The following is an 18,414-nucleotide window of genomic DNA, read 5'->3' as shown; positions in this document are numbered from 1 at the left end:
TTTAATTTGTAAATTGTAGTTGAGAAAAAGCATTTGCCAAAAGTGAATAGTAACATTATTCATTATATTTTATGCTATGAATACGACCTAAAGGACAAGCCCAATATTCTCAATTGGGTGGAAAAGCCATCGTACATTCCATATTTAGTTGTTCAGAATAAATCGTTAATTTGTTTGGCTATGCAATTCTGCTTTTATGTATCTCCATTTCTTTGGTACGGTATGGAATAAAAATTATGACAGGTTTTAATAACTGCACACAAAATTAATTATTTTACTTTTCAAAGGAATTCCTTCTCGAGTTTCAATCCACTCACACAAAAATGAATTGACAGAAAAAATTTTCTAAAAAAAAAATATGCTGGTTCAATTCATATATAGTTAATTAATTAACTACAACATATTAGAATAATTTTTTTAGTTCTTATAATTTTTAAAAATATTATTTTAATTTTTTTATTTAAATTTGTTAAAGATACTTATTAATGTTTCTATCAATGAAAAAATCTAATTAAACATTCAATCTATCATTTTTCAACTGTGTTATTAATGATTTAAAGGGTTATAACCAAATTTTTAAAAATTATAGAAATTAAAAATAATAATTTAAATTTAAAAGATAAAAACAAATTTATCCTAAATTTTGAAAAATTAAAAGTATATTTAATTCCAATAATAATTATAAAACAAGAAAGAGAGGTGCAATCAGAACCGACCAATATGAAGGGTGTTCATTCGAATACAATTTTGTTGTTCGCAATAATATATTTTCATAAGAACAGTTACCGTAAAAAAATCTTCTTCTTCTTCTTTTTTAAGAACAACAAAAGCTTTGATATCTTACACTTTTGAAGATTCGCATCTTGCTAAATCGTACGTAATTGTTGGAAAAATGACTAAATTTGTAAGTATATGATAAACTATAATTTCCATGTTTGACTAGAAACCCTGAATCATACATACAATAAGTTTCGATCTTTTTGCCTAATGTATTTAATGCAGACATCTCACTTTGAACATGACACTCCAATTTTTTCAGATCTTATCACCTTGCTCACAATCGATTGTACTATAAATAAATTGTACTACTAATTTTAAAATTTGGGTTCGGTGCAAATGCGTTTGCGTCGCGATCTGACAACGAAGCTTAAAATGGTTTTTTTACAAAAAGAAAAAAGTTAAGAGATAAAAGATACATAGTTGTTGAAATATCATGACTTTCTATATGTTTACGACCCTTTTTCTCATCAAGTTTTTATGCACTTTTTGCTGCATGAGACTAATATCTACTTATACATGCATAGAGAACAAAATCAAGTAATACTACTAACAGTTAAATGTACTAAAATGACATATTTCTTAACTATATAACAATATTATATAAAATTTTAATTTTTTTTATCGATATAATCACTGAATTATGTGATATTATCTTGGTGATTATCAAAAGTATGTAATTAAAAAATTAAAATTAACTTATATTTAAAATATCATATTGTATATTGAAGTAATACAATTAATAAAGTAACTTTTTTTTTTTAAGATTTTGGAGTAATTGTATTTTATATACCTTTTTTTATTATCAATTTTCCTTTTTTTTGCTTCATTTCTATCACTGTCACTTTTTTCCTTTTTTTATTTTAATGTCTTCTTTTTTTCTCCTTCGCTCAAATTGACTCCAAAATAAAGTGATGTTATATTTTTCCAATTGCAACGATTTAATTGATTAAAATTAATAAAAGGTTTTTAAAGATGTCAATATATCAAATCTGACACATCCATGCGATGTAAGTTGATACTTGATGTTGAATCTATGAATTACCGGTGTTAAGCGATTCAATCAATCTAATCCAATTTGTTATTAACTTAGTGAAAAATTAGATTGAATTGTGTTGCACACATTTGTTTGGGTTGAAAATTCCAACTCAATTCATAGTTACTAGTTAGGATGATCCGCTAATTTATTAAAAAATATATAATATTTTCATTTTATTTATCAAATTTCAAGATCAAATATAATTAAAAATAGAAAAATATTATATAACCGGTAATGAATCAAATGATTTAAATGTTCAATGGAAACATGTATAATAAGTCTATCAACAATAATAAAATAATAATAAAATAAGTTCTTCAATAACATTAAAATTAAATAAATCTACAATACAATCACTAATCAATTCATTAACAACAATTTATCTATTCTATATCTATAAAGGGATATATTTTGCTAATCACCTTTTTGGTTTCTACTTTGCAGTTAACCATTATACCTTTTGGATTAAAAAAAATATTATATTATTTCTAAATAACTATTCGTAACTTATAATATTTATCTACGTGTAATTATTAGATGTACGAAGTACCTCAACCCCTCTAGTAACAATAAAATACATACACAATACAATTATAAATAAACCTTAAGCAAATGAACTACAAATAAAAAAAATCATAAGTCATGATCAACAATAAAAGAAAGGAAAAATACAAATCAACTTGTCATTTAACTCATTGAATTATTAGGTAAAATACACAAGTAAAATACAAGGGGATTGACTTGTATGTTTAAAAACTTCTAATTAAAACTTTTTCAACCTAAGTTAATTAAGCGTGTTAGCATATACCAATAAGATCCATCTACTTTTTAAATAACTCATTACTTTAGAAATCCACAATTAAACATGCTTAATTTAGAGTGATTTAAGGATGAGTAACCTTCTAAAAAGTTTTCTGAAAAGTGTGCGAGTAATGACAAAACACATTGAAAAGTCTTATATTGATTTGTGGGAATAGTCGATGATTTTAAGGCATTTGAGCATCTCAAAAAGACTTACCTATGGAAGGATTCTAATCGATGAAGAGTTTGACTAACAATGAGTTGTGTGGAGCCACTAAGATGTCAAATCTGACGGTTGTTACAAATATATCATTACCACGAATACAATACATTGTCATTGAATGCAATCAATTCGTTCAAATGATTTCAATATTCCTTTTTAGTTTGATCAAACTGCTTACACATTACAACTTCAATATGTTACTTTTGTTTTTATCAAAGTTTGAAAATTCTTCTATACTTGATTATGAAAACTATTTGGACCTCCAACATGAAATTAAAAATTGTCACTTTTTTTCTTCTTCCAATTTATAAAACATTTTGTTATGAATACATCATTGTTACCTTTATGTTCCCCAACATGTGATCTCATAAGATAACAACATTAACAATATGTTGCATCCTCCTTTCAGTAAATGGACCCAATTTGAAGATGATTTTTTTAAAAAAATATCTTCCTATTGTTAGAAACAAAAACCATTCTAATTTTAATTAATATAATATCCATAACATTCAATATTTATTTTAAACATAAATATAGAATGAGTAAACAAAAATAAAAAAAAAATACTTAATTTCCTATTAAAAATTAAAAATAATATAAACAAAATAATATAAAAACCATAACTTTAAATATACTAACCTCAAAAATCACTTTAAATATATAGTTGAACTACTCATATATGAAAGAGTAAAGATGAAGAAAGAAGTGTTTCTTTTTTCTTTTCAATGTCACTCTTCTACACTTCTATAAAATATATTAGAAGTGGAATATAGCCTCAAAACAAGAATAGAGTCGTGAAAAGTTAAAAAAAAAGTTGAGAGAAAAATATATAAAATATCTAAATAGAAATTAATAACAACTTGCGATTTTCTTTTTCTTCTTGATTTACATGAAATGCATAACAACTAAGTCATTTCTACGTTTTTTTTAGACACATACATTACTATGGGCATAGCTTTTATAATATTTAAAAATATATTTTTTAAAAAAAATTCTTCTTTTGCGGAAAAATCGTTGCCAATGGCTCGAAGATTTAGTTTTAATTGTAACTTCCTTTTGTGTTTTGGTTTTTAAGTGGGGCTATATACATAACTATAATGTTAAGTGAGGAAGGTAGATCCATCTTTGGATGGAGCTAATGAGTTCACTCAAGAGTTACAAATAATATATACCAAAACTTTATGAGATTTTTGCAGTGGTCAAGGATAAAGAGGGATATATGAATTTGTTTATGTTTGCCTAATATGTCAAAATTCTAAGGTAGAATGCCAAAAATCTTCAAGAGAATTGCAACCTTTAGATGTGCCTAAGTGAAAGTAGGATAGTATATTCATGGACTTAATGGTTAGGTTATCTAAAACTGCAAAAGGGTTTAGATGTTATTTGGGTATTAGTGGACATGTTGACTAAATTTTCTCACTTTAGGTACTCTTTAGAAAGGTTATAAACCTCTATGTTAGTAAGATAGATCAGTGTTTTAAAACTCGGACCGACCTGGCCGGTCGGACCGGTTGGACCGGGAACCGGTGGTCCAGCCGGTTCGAATCTGAAATTGGATCGGTTATGCAGTCGACCCGTTTCAAACCGGATTGAACCGGTCAATTTTCCGGTTCAACCGGTGAACCGGTGGGTCAAACCGGTTCAACCACTTTTTTTTTTAATTTTTTTTTAATTTTTTTAAGGGACCATAAATCACAAAAATAATAATGAAAATTGAATCTCTTAATGAAAAAGCAAGGAGTCTTATTAAATATAACAATGACTACTTGTTCTAATATATTTGTTTGCAATATATACAACTTAAATAACTTTTATAGTATATTATTAATTTTAAATTATATATTTAATAATGCAATATCTATGTAAATATTACATATATTATTTTGTGATATTAATTGCAAGCATATTATATATGTACATATTATTTATATTTTTAATTTGTATTAATATACCGTTTAACATGTAATTTTTTTATGTATTTTTTTACAAAATAAAAATAAAAATAATTTTAAATAAGATAGAAAAATTGAAATTTAAAATAAGATATGAATTTATTAAAATTTATAAGTATAAAATATATTTAATATAAATATTTTTTAATAAAAATCGAGTCACGCGGTTCAACTAGTGACCCACTGACCCAGTACCTTAACCGGTTCGATGACCGGTCCGGTTTTTAAAACTATGAGATAGATAGATTACATGGTGTAGCCTCTAGCAAGCATTGTTTTTTTACAAAAATCTCAAGTTTACGGCTAGATTTTGGGACTGTTTGCATAAAGACTTGGCCATTAAACTTAAGTTAAGTTCAACCAATCATTTTCAAATAGATGACCAATTTAAGAGAACCATCTAATTCTTAGAAGATATCCTTAGAGATTGTGTGTCAAAACAAGAAAGCAGTTGGGATAGGTTTTTTGCCTTAGATAAAGGTCACTTATGATAATAGCTACTATTTTGGTATTTGGATGATACCTTATAAATCCTTGTATAGGATGAGATGTAAGATGCCTTTTTGCTGGTTAGAACCTTATCTTAGGGCCTAAACTGGTGTAGTAGATCACTGAAAATGTTAAGTTAATCCAAGAGAGAATGAGAACCAAAGTAGACAAAAGCACTACCATGCCTAGAGAAGAAAATTACTCAAGTTTAATAACGGAGATTATGTATTTTTGAAAGTAACTCCTTGGATTAGAGTTTGAGCATTAAGATCTCACAAACTTAAACTATAATTCATTGGTCCTTATCAAATCTTGAAAGGATTCACCAAAGTCGCCTACCAAATAACTTTACCTCCTTCTCTTTCAAACATCCAGCTAAAAGAATATACCTATGAGAGGATTAATGACATAAGAAAGGTGAAGTAACTAAGAGGGAAGAAAATTCTAATGGTCAAGTTGTTTGGGGAGGAGCTTCTATGGAAAGAGTTGCATAAGAGCTAGAAAGTCAAATGTGAAATTCATATTGAGTTTTAGGTAAATTTCGAAGACAAAATTTCCATTAAATAGGGAGGATATTAACATCCAAATTTTTATAAAATAAAATAAGATAAATAAATAACTAAAACAACTTGAAAATATTAGTTGTAGTAATGGTTTTTAATCAAATAAGAGTTATAAATAAAATAAAAAGACTTTGCAAAAGTAAGTTGTTAAGCTTTTGGCCCTCGTCAATCAAATAACATAGTTATTAATTAATCTAATACTCTATTTTGCCTTTTTTTAGTTTTTTTCTTTTTAGAACCTTGTGCCATCGAAACCTTGTATAGCGGAGCATGGATCTACAGGAGAGAAATATCACACCATTACACTTTTTCTTTCATAAAAGCATTATAAAGGGGTGAGTTGCCACACTCATGAGTATTAAATAATTGTGGATAATGAGGTTTCTCCTCAACCTACAAGTTTTGGAGGGATCTTGAATACCCTAAAAGTATGTTGGATCATATGCATATATTGTTAATTTCCTCTATGAATGATTAGATTAATTATAGTGTTGTTTTTAGTATGTTCTTATTTTGGATTGATTTGACTCTACTTGTTTGATTTGGTACTTTAGGGTTCAAAAAATTGACAATTGGAATTGATTTAGATAATATGATAAATGTTATCCCAAATGCGTGTTTAAAAAGAGCTACATATATCATACCTTAATATATAGTTGAGAAATGTGTCTTTTAGAATTGTGTTCACACTGTTTGGAAGTGTACGTCATTCAGAGAGCACGAATGTGCTTAAGTGATAACCACGATCATGCATATAGGAAGCATAGTTATACTGAGTTTTCCATGGTTATGCTAAAATATGAAGTGAGGATGTACTTTCATGAACATGGATGTGCTTAAGGGTAGAACGAATGTGCTCAACTTCGAGAAGGAGTTGTGAGAAACCAATAATACCCAATTGTGCTTACCCTCACCTAGCATGACCATGTTGGTACCTAGCACAACTGTATTGCTCCCTTGTTGGAACTAAATGCCTTTGGGACTTGAGTATGGAGGTGAAACAATTAATAATGAAGAAAACTAGTACGATGGTAAAGTGACAAAAGTATTAATTAGCACAAACATAAAGTTTAAGAACAATTGAGAAATACTCCCTTCATTTTTTTCATTGTTGTTTAAGGTTATGCACAAGAATTAGGAAAATAATTGATATTTTAGTTTTTCAAAATATTTATTACTTATTTTCCTGTTATATCCTTTAGGTGGTTGGAGAAGAAATAGGTACATTAAAAAATAAATAGACACATTGTTCAGTAAACATATATTAATTATCAAGGATAAAAATGAAAAAAAATTAATAAGTCATTGACCTTAGAAAAGTGACAATGAAAAAAAAATAACAAAATACTGACAAAATGACTATGAAAAAAAACGGAGGAAGTATAATCTAGTAAACGTGTGAACAATCAAATATAGTAGACCATGCGACAATAATTGAGATTAATTAAAATCATGCTTATTTGTAAGATGCGTCAATTGCATATATTGTTTCTTTGATGAGATATCGGTGTGGAATCTAGGCATGGCAATCTAACCCGCCTCCGTGGGTACCCGCCCGAACCCGCCCCGATTTGGATGGGGAAAACTCGTGTTTATCGGGTTCGGGTTTTCCCCGATTGATAAAATCGGGGGCGAGGGCGGGGGCGGGACTGTTAATACCCACCCCGCCCCCGTCCCCGCGCGCCCCGCTTAATAATATAATTAATTTTTTTTATATATATATATAAACCAAAATTATAAATATTTATATGTAAAAATTTATATTATTTTACTTTTCTTTTATTTTTTAAAAATTGTTCATTTATTTAAAAGAAAAAAAGAAGAAAAAAATTATGAGCGGGGGCGGGAAACCTGAACCCCGCTGGGGGCGGGGATGGGGACCCAGATTTTATCTCCGGCAGGTATCGGGGGCGGGGGCGGGGAACGTAAAACCTGCATCCGCCTCGCCCGGTTGCCATGCCTAGTGGAATCCAATATTAATGAGGTCAGTGAAGGTTTACTCTAGTTTATTAGTTTTTAGCTTGTTTGATAGTTTAAATTGTATATATGATTATTTTAGGATTTTTTAATTAGTTTATCTAATTATTATATTATGTAGAGATTTTTGATGTACTAGATGTCTAGATGATACTAATTTAGATCATTTTAATTATTAGTTTAAATATTCTGATGTACTACATAGTTAGTAATATATATGTATTAATTTGGTGCATTGGAAACTTATTGATTATCTAGATTGTCTAGAATTGTCAATGATCTGTTTGATATAGTCAAATTATATTTGCATATTTAAGATGACAAAAATCAAATTTACTTATTTTGAAAAAATACCATTCTACGTCGATTAGAATAACTGAAGTAGAATAATTTATTTTACATTTTTTTTCTGATGTGAAAATGTCTTTGATTTCATATAGTTGGAATATCCATTGAACAACTGGTGTAAAAAAAAAAAAAACATTTTAATGGATGTGAAATGTGAATTATAACGTTGAATTGTTGTGGTTGGTTGAGATGTAACTTAGATGCACAATGCAAATGCAATGAGGTATATATGAACCCATGAAATATAATGGGCACGCATGTGGACATTGTTCCACGCAATAATAATGTTTTCCAAAGGGGCAGTTACTAGGACCATATTTTTATCAAGATCTTTCCTTTCGGTGTAACTTCTGTATTTCGCTGTTATAAACACTTCGTCTCTCTTAATTTAAAAAAATTATAAATAAAATGAAAAGGAAATAAATTAAATGAGTGATTGTTTAAAAATTTGAGTAGTTGTTTCGTTTGTTTTTTTTCTTCTTAATAAATGAAAGATGTAATGATTTATTAAAAGTAGAAATCAAAAACAATTATGAATTATGTATCACTTTTATAATATGTGTGTAATTTTGACCTATCACGATTCACAAGCCACATTCCGATTTATTTGTTTTTACTAAAAGTTAGTCACATTACATTGCATGTTAAGGCAATATGGATGAATTTTTAAGAAATTTATTCAAACTTAATTATGTCATGCCATGATTTTATAAACTACTAATATTTTAGCGTGTATATATTTCATAGCTAAATGTTTATTATATTTCATAGTTAAATGTTTATTATAAAATAAATATATATATTTAAATTATCATATGTATAAAATATAAATTTGGAGAAGATGTTTATTTATTTGATGTCTGTCAAATTTTTTAAGGAGATTAATTCTCTTATGTGATTAAGAATACTCCTTAATAATGAATTAATTTTTTTAAAAAATTTAATTATTATATATATATATATATATATATATATATATTAAAACTCACATATGTAATATAATATATTAAAAAAAATCAATTTTTGATAAAATAAAATTTGCAATATGTATGTTTACTTTTTGTATTTTTTATTTATTATATACGCTGATTAAAAAAATCAAAATAGTAAAATTGTATACGTTGATTAAAAAAATCAAAATAAGAAAGATCAAAAGATTTATATTATATTTAGAAGTGTTATTATAAAATATATTTTAAATAAATTATCATCTAAAATATATATTAGATATTAAAAACATGTTTATATCATAAATAAATTAAACTTGATTTTTATAAGATTTATCATATTTATTTTTATATTTTTAATAGTGTTAAATTATTATAAAGTAGGTCTTTAAGATTGTAGTTCTAACCAAACATTTAAAAAATATCTATGATAGATAAATAAGTCATACTTGAAATATATATTTTTAAAGAAAGTTAGGTTCAAACCTACTAAATTATAATAAAATCTAGTCTCACGTAATTTATTTTCATCTTTAATTATAATCGTAGATATAAAAATTTATAAAAAAATAATTATGATATATATTTATGCTTTTAAAAATTATATGTAAAATTTTTAATACTACAAATATATAAATAAGTATTGTCCCTACTATCTAAAATTTCTGGATCCGTCACTGATTATAATAAATTATATAGACAAATAAATATTATATATGAATATAAAAATTATATTTACATTTCATATAAATATATATTATGTAAACTATATTTTAAATTTATGATAAGTATTTTAAACTATGAAATAATATTATTTTTAATTATTAATAATATTTATAAAATATTAAAATTTAATTCATAAATAAATATTATAAATAAAAATTAAATTAAATAAGAAGTTAAAAGAATCTTTAAAAATGCTTTAGATAAAAATTAATCTTCTAAAAATACTCTTGAACAAGATAACTTTTGCATTAAAAGAATTGAATACATAAAAAATTAGATTATATAAAGTAAAGAATTCCTACAAACGTTTTCAGTACCATTAAAAAATATATTGGTTGATTAGTTTTTATTTTTAATTAGTTTTCTATTTTTATCTTAGTTACTTCATTTGAAATATTTTTTATTTTAAATAATTAAACATATCTTTTATGTCATTTTAAATGTATCAACTAACTTATTAACTAATCTTACAAGACATTTTCAATTCATTCGGTTGGTTTAGAAGTTTTTAGTTTTTTAAGTCTTAGCTTAAACTAATTCTATCAAATACATCCTTAATCTAAATTGATATATATATATATATATATATATATATATATATATATATATATATAACAATATTTTAGACATGTGCCCTTTTTTAGATAACATGTTGCTTGTTCATATGAGTATTTAATATAATTGTATATTCAAAATTTAAACTTGAGATTTCTAATCAAAGTAGAACAATCTTATACCAACTAACTCATACATTTAGTGATTCTCATTTTTTTTTTATAAACTACAAGTATACTTCATTCAAGATAGACATATTTAAAACACTTATTCCATGTATTGTGCATTGTTACTGATCTAAAATTTGAAGTAAAAATTATTAATTAAGTTGAAATTAACAATTTTAAGCACGTGCTATATGATTTGATCATATCTCAATTGAAACAACTGCCAACATAAAAAGATTAAAGTTTTCTTTTTCGCAACTACTTTTGTGAGGAAAGAGAAATGTCGGAAGTGAAAAAGAAAAAAGTAATAAATGTTATTTATAAATAAAATATGGGGGTGAAAACTGAAGAAAAGAAAGAGAGAATGATATAAACACAATTAAATACATATTTATTATGTCAACAACAGAAAATAAAAAGGAATAAGTTTACAGAAAAAGAAAAAAGGAAGAAAGCAAATCCTCCTCTATAAAAAGAGGTGACCATGTATTAGACAATAGCAAGGAAGGATATAGAAGCCTTCACCACCCTTGCAGTGTTAAAGTATAGCAATACTCAATCAACCCTGTGAGATGGAGAAGGTGAGTGTGGAAGTAAAACCAGAAGAGGGTGATGAGATGAAATGGGTTCATGATTCTTCACTGGACCACAAAGGCATGGTTCCACTCCGAGCTTCAACTGGTTCTTGGAAAGCTGCTCTCTTCATTATTGGTAAGGAGTTCAGTTTAATTATTATTGCATAGTAGTTATTGAACTTGGACAAATTTATTTGCTATGTGCATGTGTGTCTTTTCTTTATGCTCCTTTTGCTTCTCAATAAAGTGCAGGGAAATTGCTCCTTCCGGCCCTTCAAATATTCCCTTCATGCATATACTTTTATCTTTTCTATTTAACTTTTAATCATACTTTTCAATACATGTTCAGTTTTCCCTCCTTGTGTTTAATTTTCTGAAAGCCCGTTCTGGATTTCTAGTTAATTATTTGTTTGTATCACTTTTGTATATGTAGAGTTAATTCACACAAATATTGAAGGGTAGCTCAGATGACTATTGCATAAACACATACAAATTTTTTTATGAAAGGAGTTTGCATGCTTGGTTTCTCACGTTATATTGAACAAAAGTTATTAATTACTGCTAATGAAAAATAGATGTTACTAAAGAGACACTCCTTGATGCAATATGTTTTAGGCACTGGTGTGCTCAGTTAAATAGTTTTATTAAATACTTTAATAAAAACAATTAAAAAAAATGAGAGTAATATATTTTGTCATAAAACTTACTAAAATAAATTAAAAATATCTGATAATAATAAGTTTTTTTTCTTCTGTGAAATTAACTCATTAAAAATTGTAAGCTATAAAAATGGTTATAAATAAGCTGCAACTTATAAGTAACTGCACACTCCTTGCAAATAGCCTAAACAAATAATCTCCTTAATTAATCATACCCCCAAGTTCATATATATGTAGTTGAGTTTTGAGTCTTCATAATCTCTTACATTTTTTCATGAGAATATTTCCAACATAAACTACATTAATCGCCCACACATGCATGTATCATCATCAATTCATCACTGTATATATATTCCCAGCCACAAAGCAAACAATCTCCTCTCATAAAAAAGAAATGTCTCATCCAACTTATTAATACATACACACATAAATACTCAATAATTCGAATCATCTGAGTAGAATAACTTTCCGATTCATGAAAATAGAATGAATTAATAGAGTTTACATACGAAATATCTATATTCCATCACGAGAGTCAAATCAAAACTCTTATACAGAAGACTAGATGGTGGATATAAGGTTCTCAAAGCCGCATATAAGCACGTTGGAGACAAGAGTTGAAATAGCAATAGCAAGCATCTACTCTATGTTTAGATGCTCACACTTAAATCCTCTCTATTTACTTATTTGGTTACTTAGTATGGAGATGAATTTAGTAAAAACATATTTAGAAATTCAACTTAAAAATCAAAGCAAGCACTTGCAAAATCATTTTAGGATATCATTTGAGTTGTCAGTTAAAGGTACGTAGTAATCATGAGGATATGTTCAATCGAAAGAGGAATTATTGGCCTGAACCAAAAAAGAGAAGCAGCAAAGAAAAATATTATGGTCAATTTCCCGTAGTAGTACTCTACACTAGTTAGGTCAAAAACAGTACAACCATGTAAAGCGGTGGATTCCCAGTCCCACATGCCACTACCCACATATAGATTTTAATTATCCCAACACCATTAAATAATGATCATAAACGATATCAACCACATAAAGACTAATGGTTGCTATCACTAAGAATGTTGCCATTAGTAGTGGTTCTTCTTTTTAAGATGCTGACCCTGATTGAAATCAAGCATAGTGGATGGTGTTTAAAGGTTGAAAATATACGTGATTATTGTCCATGGACCAATATTGCATGAACATGGAACTTACTGAGTTTATGTATATAAATTGTGCCACACTGAAGTGGCCGACCTTATATCCTCAACCACAAACTAACAATTTCAACATTTCACTTGAGAATAATACAATTATTCAGAACCCACGTGACCTTCCTCTAGCTTTGACTTTTAAGTGTGAATTCATACTGTGAATACTAACGGCCTTCAAATCAAAACTCATGTGAAAAAAATCAATCCAAACGAAAAATTAAAACTCATGTGGAAAATTGTAAATTAAAAGTTTTATTCGATTTTTTTATTTTCCTAGATTGTATTGTTCATTTCGGTTTTTAAATTGAAATATGAAATTATATATAAATATTTTTTTAAAATATAAAATATATAAGTATAAGATATTTGATACATAATATATATATATATATATATATATATATATAGTTAATCATCCATACACTGCCGGTGTAAAAATTTTTACACTGGCAACCAATCATATCTTTTAAATTATTTTATTTTATTTTTAAATCATTAAATAAGCAAGTGACATGGCACTATTAAAATATATGATTGATTGTCAGTGTAAAAAAAAACTTTACACTAATAATGTATAGATGATTAGTTCATATATATATATATATATATATATATATATATATATATATATATAAATTTTATCTCAAATCAGTCAAAATTGGTAGACTCGGCTGGTTTGGAATTCTGCAAGCTGCAAGCACTGCCATATTCACTTCACGTGTTCCCCATATTTACTTTACATTAGTGCCATGGGATTTTAAAGTTTTGTTTTTGCCACTTTACCAAAGCTTTAGTACTTATATGGCAAATGTTATTTACATAAATTTAATATAAATTTTATAAATTTAATATATATAGTAATAATTTAAATTGTTTTACCAATAATCCAGCAAAGCAGTATTTTGTTCGAATTGATATCAGTCTAAATTTTAAAACATTAGTACAGTGTAAGTGTACTCATATTAACATGGGTCTCAACATAACTATATTAGTGATGAATCTCAATCGTAGTAACTAAATCTGACTCTTTATGTATCTCTTAGATCGGATTAGAACCCACCAAAAAACATCTCCTTTAACAACTCAAACATCTCCATTATCTGTAGCTTTAGGTAGTGTATGGATGAAATTTTTTTAACAAAAAATTAAAGGATTTAAAATTTTTAAAATTTGTTATACTTAGATTCAAAATTTTATCATTTATTAAATATTTTATTTTGATAAATTAATTTACATGTTTTATTTTAAGTTTTTTAATTTTTATCATTTTTATTTTTAGACCTTAAACTTTTCTTTTCGTTAAAATTTTGGTTTTAAATGTTAAAATTTGTTGTTCATGAATTTTTTTTTAAGAATTGAGTAAAATTTATTCATAGACAAAAGTGAAAAATTGAGAAAATTTTCAAGAATTGAAAAATATTTAATCGATATATATATTAAGATTAAAATTTATAAAAATAAATATTAGTTAATTTTAAATATTTAATAATTTAAACATGAGTAATGATATATATTTCAAAATAATCGTCCGAAATTTTTTTCAAACACTTAAAGATTCACGTTGATATATTTGATTTTTTAAAAAGTTTAACCGTTCAGAAGATATTTTGGAAAAGGATTTAGTATTTTAGTTTAAACAGTATTCTTATTATTTACGATAACTAAGCTTCTCTACTTGAGTTTTCATTCGTCATTTTCTTTTATGTTATTATAGCAAGCTACAAGTCATATCAAATTATACTTACTTTATTCATAAATAAAAAAATTTATTATTATACTTACTTTAAATGAATCAAAATCCTTGGGATTTTTTTTACTTACTTTTTCCCCCTTCTCCTATGTAAGACTTTGACTAAACCCATGATTCTCTTTGCGTGTAAAAAAACAATAGAAAGAATGGAATCGTACCTGTTTGCTTTCTCGTCGAACTGACGCTTTCCAAGCACAAGATTAGGGATTAGTGGCTCGAGTTGTTTGTTCTCTTTCAAATAGTACGTTCATCATCCACCTTTTGTGATCCTATCACTAAAAATAAATTTTAAAAAATTATTATATAATGACATATACTATATAATGATACAGTATTTATTATTAAAAAACAATTTTTATCTATAGTATAAGTAATATATATATTGATACATTATTAAAAAAATATAAATATAAATTATAATAATATTAATAAATTTTATTTAAAATCAACATTAAAATTATTTATTCCAATCATTTGAAACAAATTTTAATTACTTCCCAAAATTAATTTGTTACCAAATGCCCACAAGATCTTCCGAATTAGAGTATCTAGAGCATAACTATTAGCATGTGTTTATAGAAACAATCATGTTGGAGCTCACAATTTTTAAACTATAATTGTTTATTTTCATCAAGTCATTACTCATTAACCTTACCATTTTAATTTGATCCTTGTTTTCAGCAATTGAGACTAGTGAGAGGTTGAGCTACTTTGGAATAGCAACCAGTTTGGTTCTTTACCTGACAAAGGTTATGCATCAAGAACTCAAGACAGCAGCAAGAAATGTGAACTACTGGTCTGGTGTCACAACTTTGATGCCACTGTTTGGTGGATTCATTGCCGATGCATACTTGGGTCGTTACTCCACTGTGCTCGCATCATCCATTGTTTATCTCGTAGTAAGCTCCACCTTTATTCAATTACTTCTTAGCATTACACAAGTCCTATGCCTATACTTTTCCATAAAAATAAATAAATAAATAAATTTTTTCATAAATTAAAATTAGTTTATAAATAAATTATTTTATAAAATTCTCTCTTACAAATATCTCCAAAATCTTACTTTTTAACTTATGTATAAAGTAATTTCAATTTGAAAAAACTTAAGCACAAATATTTACGGATAAATTTATCCCACAAGGCTATATTATCATTTTTAATTTGTTTTCTTCGGTATCTTCTAACTATGAAAAAATTTCTCATGGGTTAAAAAAATCACAGGGTTTGATTCTCCTTACTCTTTCTTGGTTCTTACCAAGCTTAAAGCCATGTGATCACACAAACGTCTGCGCTGAACCAAGGAGAATTCATGAAGTGATTTTCTTCCTTGCCATCTACTTAATATCTATTGGAACTGGAGGGCACAAACCTTCCTTGGAGAGCTTTGGGGCTGATCAATTTGATGAGGATCATGATGAAGAAAGGAGGCAAAAAATGTCCTTTTTCAATTGGTGGAATTGTGCACTATGCAGTGGACTTATTCTTGGAGTGACCCTCATTGTTTACATTCAAGACAACATAAACTGGGGTGCTGCTGATATTATCTTCACTGTGGTCATGGCTTTTTCACTGCTCATCTTCATAATAGGAAGACCATTTTATCGTTATAGGGTACCAACTGGGAGTCCCTTGACTCCAATGTTGCAGGTTCTTGTTGCTGCCATTTCCAAAAGAAAGCTTCCATATCCTTCTAACCCTGCTCAATTGTATGAAGTTCCCAAGTCTCTAAGCAACAATAGGAGATTTCTCTGTCACACTAACAAACTCAAGTAAGTAGCATGACTTCGTAGTATTTGGAAAGCAAACAAAAGTTAAACAATTGGTTTAATTACCCTTTCCAATCCTCACATTTTCATAAACTTTACCTTTGAATCTTAATACATATTATTTTTTGTCTCCTTTAATCCTTGTTGTTTATTTCTATAAAGACTATGAGATAAATCTTATATAAGTATAGAAATTAAAATGAAACAAAAATTGTATGTATAGAAACTATAATAAAATATTTATAATTATAAAGACTAAAAAATAACATTCATGAAACTATAAAAATTAAAATGGTAGTTAAACCTAGTTCTTAATCCAACCAAAATGTATCACTTTTTTAATACTATGTTTTAGAGATTAATTTTGATATACTCTCAGCTCAAAGATTTTCGCAAAGTGAACCAATTAGAAATCATCCTAAATTTGACTTTTAAAATAATTGTTACAAAAATTACCAATCTAACCATACATGACAAATCCATGATTGAATGACAGAATCAAAAACTTTTATTCTCTATGCTTCATTTTGCAAACACAGAAAAGAACTGATATGTTATGCTTTGTCCCATTTTAACCTGTCTTGCAATTTATATGTTAACATGTAATTCATTATTTATATAATTTGATTGCAGATTTCTTGACAAGGCAGCAATTCTTGCTAGTGATGGAAGTTCAGCAGAGAAGCAGAGTCCATGGAACCTAGCAACTGTGACTAAGGTTGAAGAAATGAAGCTTATAATCAACATAATCCCCATTTGGTTATCTACCTTACCTTTCGGTATATGTGTGGCACAAACATCCACATTCTTCATCAAACAAGGTACCAAGTTGAACAGAAAGGTAGGCAATGGATTTGAGATTCCTCCAGCTTCAATCTTCACCTTTGCTGCCTTGGGGATGGTGATTTCTGTGACCATATATGACAAGATTCTTGTACCTGTGTTAAGAAAACTAACTCAAAACGAGAGAGGAATCAACATTCTTCAGAGGATTGGTTTTGGAATGCTTTTCTCTGTTGGCACAATGATAGTAGCTGCTTTGGTGGAGAAAAAGAGGCTTGAAGCTGTTGAGAGGGATCCACTGAAGGGTTCACTAACAATGAGTGTCTTCTGGTTGGCACCACAGTTTCTCATCATTGGCTTTGGTGATGGGTTCACTCTTGTGGGGTTGCAAGAGTACTTTTATGACCAAGTTCCTGACTCAATGAGAAGCCTTGGCATAGCATTTTACCTTAGTGTAATTGGGGCAGCGAGTTTCCTAAGTAGCATGCTAATAACAGTTGTTGATCACATGACAAAGAAGAGTGGGAAGAGTTGGTTTGGGAAGGATTTGAATAGTAGTCGCTTGGACAAATTCTATTGGCTTTTGGCAGCCATAACCACTGTGAATTTCTTCTTGTTTGTGTTTGTTGCTCGTCGATATTCATACAAAAATGTGCAAAAGGTAGCAGTGGCTGATTGCTATGAAGGGAAAAGTGATAGTGAGGGTGTGGAAACCAAGGTTTAGGGGCATGTAAACAACAGAGGGAAATGTTCCTGTGTAGAACAATATATTATCACCACATCTCTTGTCAGCTTATATTTATGCTGCTTACTCTTATATATTGTTCTCTCATCCTTAAATATGATTTTGGTTTTGGGTTACTTAATCTGACGAAAAAAAGTTAGGTAAATTATTACACCTACTATCATTTTTCTATGATCAAAATTGAAGTGTTATCTTAAAAATATGTTGGTAAATGTATGTTATTAATGTTTACATTAAATGTAAATATGTCTAAGTGTAAGATGAGTTGCATTAACATTTAATACAAATCTTAATAATATACACTTGTGTATATTGTTGAAGTGATATTGAACTCTGATAGAATAAAAACAAAAATAATATTTAT

The 18,414-nt window shown here is 27.6% G+C and overlaps 1 protein-coding gene across 1 annotated transcript; it reads left to right on the top strand.

Annotated features, from left to right (window-relative positions):
* Positions 1–11,012: 11,012 nt before the first annotated feature.
* On the top strand, positions 11,013–18,171 carry LOC109815913 (protein NRT1/ PTR FAMILY 5.6). Its single transcript, XM_029274890.2, has 4 exons — positions 11,013–11,275; positions 15,438–15,655; positions 15,978–16,525; positions 17,156–18,171. The coding sequence occupies exons 1-4, from the start codon at positions 11,137–11,139 to the stop codon at positions 18,027–18,029; spliced, it is 1,779 nt and encodes a 592-aa protein (XP_029130723.2). The 5' UTR covers positions 11,013–11,136; the 3' UTR covers positions 18,030–18,171.
* The last annotated feature ends 243 nt before the right edge of the window (positions 18,172–18,414 follow it).

Source organism: Cajanus cajan, chromosome 4 (assembly GCF_000230855.2).
Source record: "Cajanus cajan strain Asha chromosome 4, NIPB_CcT2T_4, whole genome shotgun sequence".
NCBI classification, from domain to species: Eukaryota; Viridiplantae; Streptophyta; class Magnoliopsida; order Fabales; family Fabaceae; genus Cajanus; species Cajanus cajan.
The sequence above is the reverse complement of the archived record's forward strand: the minus strand, read 5'-3'. Positions and strand labels throughout refer to the sequence as shown.

What these genes read in the sequence shown, in the direction of transcription:
- LOC109815913 (XM_029274890.2), top strand. Translation starts at nt 11,137, where the DNA reads ATGGAGAAGGTGAGTGTGGAAGTAAAACCAGAAGAGGGTGATGAGATG. An exon ending in AGCTGCTCTCTTCATTATTG is followed by an intron (nt 11,276 to 15,437) that starts GTAAGGAGTTCA and finishes CCTTGTTTTCAG; the next exon opens with CAATTGAGACTAGTGAGAGG. An exon ending in CATCCATTGTTTATCTCGTA is followed by an intron (nt 15,656 to 15,977) that starts GTAAGCTCCACC and finishes AAAAAATCACAG; the next exon opens with GGTTTGATTCTCCTTACTCT.